This window comes from Elephantulus edwardii, unplaced genomic scaffold (genome assembly GCF_000299155.1).
Source record: "Elephantulus edwardii isolate Elephantulus edwardi_28Jun2011 unplaced genomic scaffold, EleEdw1.0 scaffold00006, whole genome shotgun sequence".
Lineage (NCBI taxonomy): Eukaryota > Metazoa > Chordata > Mammalia > Macroscelidea > Macroscelididae > Elephantulus > Elephantulus edwardii.
This window is the reverse complement of record NW_006399756.1, coordinates 25301622-25307621: the sequence shown is the minus strand read 5'-3', so window position 1 is coordinate 25307621 and position 6000 is coordinate 25301622. Positions and strand designations below refer to the sequence as shown.

Sequence of the window (6000 nt, the reverse complement as noted above, 5' to 3'; positions counted from 1 at the left end):
CCGTGCTGCCTTTGGATTTAGAAAGACTTTTCTAAGGAAAGTAGGGAAAGAGAAAGGAGACAGGAAATATCGATAAGGATGAAGGAAGAGACAAGGGGGAAAAGAGAAGAAAAAACTCCCAGAGTTGGGAGGCTGTTTCTGAGAAGATTCTTTCTCTGTCCTCCCTGATCTATAATAAAGTGTTGTGGATACTGAAGAAAAAAAAAATCCCAGGATTAAACAATAAAATAACTACCCCACAATTAGCACTCACACATTATTATTTTTATTTCATTAACATTTCCTTCTTCTCGTTTTATTTTAGGAATGAATTAAAATTCTCTCATATTATGCATGGGGTATGTCTGTCTATTCTTGTACTTCCTGGTTTAGAACTCAATGCTGCTGACACCAATTTGATGATGGGAAATGAGAAATGTGGTCACCCTTTGCAAGCAGCTCCCTTATTATTGGAAACCTGGAATTTGTTTCTCCTCCAATTTAGGGAGATGCACTTTTTTCCCTTTTATGAAACAGCCTTTCCAGCTTCTGAATGACACCCACTGTGTACAGCAGATGACAAGACACAATGGCCATTTGTTGAATGGATGAATGAGGATGGAAACCAATTAACAATTGAGGATAATGGAAGAGACCTTCATACAATACACTGACCCCAAATCACAATACAGGCTAATCGTCAGAAAGGAAATAGACTGCTGTTTATCTTCCTATTTATTGGCTAAGTGTCTCGTAAACTAGCTTTGTCCTTGGCTTGGAGCTTCATAAGCATTCATGGTTGGGCTCGTCAGATGCAAATTGAGTTCAGATGTCACTCAGAGAACGTGAAGTGTGATTTGAGTTCCCTGTTAATACTCACGGCTTGTTTCAGGTGCACACGCACACGTACACACATACCCTTGCATTTGTGAGTTTGTGATGCTTGCCTTATTTCAGATGGCTTTTCCAGGGATTAAGAATGTGAACGTGTTACAGAGTTGCAGGGCTTATTCCAGCAATGTAAGCTTTGACGTTGTTTCTCCTGTCCCCCTAGGTCCCGTGGAGCATGTGCATCTTCAAGTTCCGTTTGTCGCCATAAGAAATAAAGAAGTCAACGTCAGTGCAGTAGTGTGGCCCAGTCAGCTGGGGACACTCACCTATTTCTGGTGGTTCGGCAATAACACGAAGGTTTGGATCTTTCTGATTGGTGGAGACTAGGGACCCAGGGGTGCTGGCAATACGCATCTGAAAACTCACTCCCCTCAATAGTTTCTGACTCATAGCAACACCGTTAGGACAGTGTAGAACTGCCTCACAGGATTGCTTTATCTTTATAGAAACAAGTTACCATATCTGTTGCCTAGGGAAGAGTGACCTTTTGCTTAGTACCTGAGTACTCTTTCTAGTGTGTCAGCAGGAGTCCTTGGTCCTGGCAGTGTTGTTTTTCTTGTTATGTACCATTCATTGAGTTGGCTAAGACTCATAGCATCCCTATAAACAATGACTCTAATCTTCTCCCTATCCTGAGTACACTTCACTATCTCTGACACCCTGACCCCATTGCCACAGTCACTGTATCAGTCTGTCTCATCCAGGGTCTTCCTCTCTTCACTGACCTTCTACCCTTCCAAGCAAGATGTCCTTATCCAAGGACTTGTCCTTCCTGACAACATGCCTAAACTATGTGAGACAGAGTTTCAAAATCCTTGCCTCCAAGGAGCAACCTGTTTCTACCCTCTCTAGGACAGACTTGTTTGTTCTTTCAGCAGTGTGTGATATGTTCTTCACTGTTCTCCAGCATTACAAGTCAAAGGCATTGATTCTTCGTCTGTCATCCGTAGTCATTGTCCAGCTCTCAGATGCATAGCAAGCAACTGAGACGACCATGGCCTGAATCAGGCACAGCTTAATCTTTAGACTGACATCATTGCTCTCTAAAACTCTGTTGAAGTCCTTAACTACAGGTCGTGCTGGCAAAAGAGAGTATTTGATGAAGCTATGACACCACACACCTAAGAAATGCCTTTAAGCTGCCAAGTTCTTTATTTTAATTGAAAAAGTTCACATGGTCCTAAAAGAAAAAGAATTTTGAAAGATCACACAAATATGCATGTTATTTGTCCTCTTATTAAGAATTCTAGAATTTCTTTTGCTACAATTTGCTTTAAATCTGAATTTTCTATTATTTATATTTGACTGGCAAGTGAGTGGATTCTGTAGGTGTGGGCTGAGCGCCAGTTTTATACTATTTGGTTTTTTCTCAATAGAAAACTGACCTATAAAAGGTAATAATAATATTAAGTTTGATCATTTCTTCCTAGTACTGGCTTTTACTAGGCTCTTCATCTTACGTATTCTGGACATAGTATTAGAAAGGGCCTGTCCTTGGAAAAAGACTTCATGATGGGAATGGTAGAGGGTTAGCCGAAGAGAGAAAGAGCCTCAAGGAGATGGATCAACACAGTGACTGTGACAGTGGGCTCAAGCCTCTAGGAGATCATGAGGATAGAACAGAATAGAAAAGCTTCCGATCAGCTGTTCCTTGTGTCACTATGAGTCAGAGGCGACTGGATGATGCCCAACAACACCACCATCTTCTATACTATTTCAGTTAATCCCATTGCCTTCAAGTCAAAACTGACTCAGAGCTGAGATTGTACAACACAGGGGAGGAGATTTCTCCTATTATCTCTTGGAGTAATTGGTAGATTTGAACTACCTGATTTCAAGTTGGCAGCACAACTCCTAACCCACTAGGCCACCATCACTGATAAAGGAGATATCTCATTTAAAAAAAACCAAAACACTCCACTTGGGTTGATAACCTTAGAATGTGGTATTTGAAAAGAAAATAAATAAATAAATAAATAAAGAATGTGGTATTTGGGGTATATATGTATGTTCTTAGGTAAATTAAACTTGCCTATCAATTAGAATTAATGACTTGAGCCTACTTTACAACCAGTGCTTTGCTTGATTCTATTTTTGGTAGAAAGGAACTCTGTTGGCTTAGTGTGTTATGCATTGCACTGCTAACTAACTGAGAGGTCAGCAGTTCAAATCCACCAGTGCTCCAAGACAGAAAGGTGAGTAATCGCCTCCTATAAAGGTTTACATCCTCCAAAGCCTGAGGGAGAGTCGCCATGAGTCGGAATTCACTACACAGCAGTGGATTTGGTGTTTGATTTGTTATGGATATAAGAGCACATACAACATTGACCCTAACTTCAAGCAGATTATATTCTGGATCATGATGCAAGAGGAATGCGTGTAATAAATGCTGAGCAAATATGATCTAGCTGTACATAGGAGAGAGTGAGTGTCCTGGAAGTTTCTCTATTGAGTTTCACACCTACCAACCATTGAGCAGATGTTAAGTTGCATCAGATCCATGGATCATGCTCAAGAGCTTACATTTGGTGCCAGATGTTCTGAGGAGTGCAGTGCAGTGTGCATCCCAGTTGTCTAAAGAAACATAGAGTCTATTTGGGAACATAAAATGAATTCCTAATAAGGTAAGGAAATAGGAACTTCATATTACTGTCTCAGTCAAACGACCTAGTGGGTGATGAATGCAGGTTTTGTTGGCCATGGAATGAATTACGTACAAAGCTAAGTCATGCCCTATGCGACCATTAAAGGAGGAGGTGAACTGAGGCGGAGGGAAGCACAGGGGATGTGTATGCAGACATAAGCCTTTGAGAATGTGTGTGAACTGATTCCGGCCGAGTTAACAATTCACTGGAACAGACACTAGAGAAGAAAACGGAAAGGAGGAGAGGATAAATGACAAGGAGCTTTGAATGCAAGGATATTGAGCAAATGGGTACTTTTTATTTTGTCATAGAAATTCAGATTTAGACTATCAGGTGATATGAGGTATAAAACCAAATTCATGGACAGTGATAATTTAGACAGTGAAATACTTTTAAAGCTATTTGGATGTGCTCGAGTGGTGTGTGCGCTTGTAAATTTGAGGCTTTTTTTAAATCTTAACTGTAAATTTTCACATTAATTCTACACTTACAACACAGTGAAAGATACTATTTTTCTTGCTTGCTTTCTGGTTATATGTATTTTAGATCTTTTTTACATAGTTCTAATCATAGTGTAGCCACAATTATATATAATGCTTTTCTCACTTCATATGAGAAGCAGTTTTCACAGTTTACTGTATAATCTACTGAAGGTTTGGAATGAGGCAAGCATAGTGATTGTATGGTCTGTCCAATTTGGAAGTGGCAGCTTTTATCAAGGTATACATTTAACAATATGGAGATTTTACCATTTCCTTGCTATTAGCTTGACTTACTGCACTGGTGACACTGTCGCTCAAGATTTCCCTGCAGCCCCCCTGTTCCATTAGTCAAGTGGAAATCTCATAACTAAATAGTCACTCTGAGGTTTGTCAATTTCTTGCTGGGCACAGTGGATAATATGTGGCTGTCACACTTGAAAGATTCTCAGTGGGGAGGGAGCCAGTTCCCGTCCTCTGCACAGGATGAAGTAGGATTCTAGTGGGTCTCACTAAGGGCTGGACCTGCAGCTTGGACAAAACACAGAGACAGAACCATCAATTGGCCACCTGTTGGATATGTGGGCCACTGAAAGGCCAATTTGCTGGGATTAACAGAGGCCTGGCTTAATAAATGTGTCTGCTTTCCTGATGGATTTGAGTAAATGAACCTGAAAACACGAGATTTCACTTAGCACCGGGCACCAGACATTGGTGGCTGAAAGAGAACTCAAGAATCCTGTTGAGTGTTCAGCTCTATGAGGAAGGTGAAATCAGCCATGATGCCATAACAGCTGATGAAAAACAAAAGCAATTTGGAAAACAAAATTAGCTCCTGCCATTTCTCTAGCGCAGAAGTCTGTGGCCTGCAACCTGGGGACCAAGTGCTTGCCATTCAGCAAGCTTGTTTGCTGTGGCTCGGTGCCCTGACTGGCTGGTGGGTGGCATGCTTCCTCCCACCACAGATGGCATCCCCCTTGTCCTGCAGCCCTACAGCCTTTCTGAGCCCCTGGACTTCCAAGGGAAGCAACTATACGGGAAAAGGTCCAATCGGCTGGGGCAGGAGGGATGGTTCTCCTCTCAGAAAGAGATGTTCTTGCATCCCTACCATCAACCAGCCAAGACCATCATCTAGCCAATTCTCAGAGAAGAATGTGGGGGAAAGAGCAGGCCAGGCAAAGAACTGACAGCTGAAGAGATGGAATGGAAATAGTGATGGTTCCTTTAAGAGATCACCGTCAAGTGGGGTTGGACACATTGCCTGGTGATGAGAAGAGGGAGATGAGAGATGGCTCAGAGCAAGCGATGAATCAAACAGAAAAGCAGTGTCATATAGCTGTGGTCAGAGAGAGTCAGTCACACAGACAGGAAGGGGAAGAAAGCATTTGAGTACTTATTTTCTTGTTTTGTTTTTCTCTAAATATTTTATAATGAAAAATTGTAAACATAAAACAACTTGCTCAAAGTTTTACAATAAGCACCCATATTCTTTACCACCTAGAGTCTTCTTTGATACACTCATCAATTTAACTGAATTTTTATCTTCATTTTAGACAGATAGAAGCATTGTACCAAACACTTTGGCTTGCAAATCATAAAGTACAGTTAAATATTTATCTATAGTTTTTTAAAAGAGGTTTTAAATATGCCAACAATAAAATGCAAAAATGTGAAGTATGCATTTGCTGGGTTTTGACAAATGCGCATATCAATCTAAACCAAACTTATATAAAAATAGCGTGTTTTTATAGAATATAGACTGTAACTCCAAAAAGTTTTCTCATGATTTTTCTAAAATCCCCAGAAAACTGCCAGTCCCCAGATGCCACAGCCACTATAGTCTAGTTTTTTCCACTATATGGTAGATTTCCTATTCTAGAACTCATAAAAATATCATCATGCAGTATAAATTCTTCTGTATGAGACCTCTTTCTCCTCTTGTAATTTTGAAATTCATTCATACTAAGAGAAGGACATCATGCTTGGGTGAAGATGCTGGAAGATGT

The 6000-nt window shown here is 40.6% G+C and overlaps 1 protein-coding gene across 1 annotated transcript in view; it reads left to right on the top strand.

Moving 5' to 3' along the window:
- SORCS3 (sortilin-related VPS10 domain containing receptor 3) overlaps nucleotides 1–6000 on the top strand; it is an 839716-nt gene that overhangs the window by 806241 nt on the left and 27475 nt on the right. The window contains exon 20 of the mRNA XM_006879952.1: nucleotides 1034–1167. Within this exon, the coding sequence (XP_006880014.1) occupies nucleotides 1034–1167 (134 nt within the window). The remainder of the gene's footprint in view (nucleotides 1–1033; nucleotides 1168–6000) is intronic.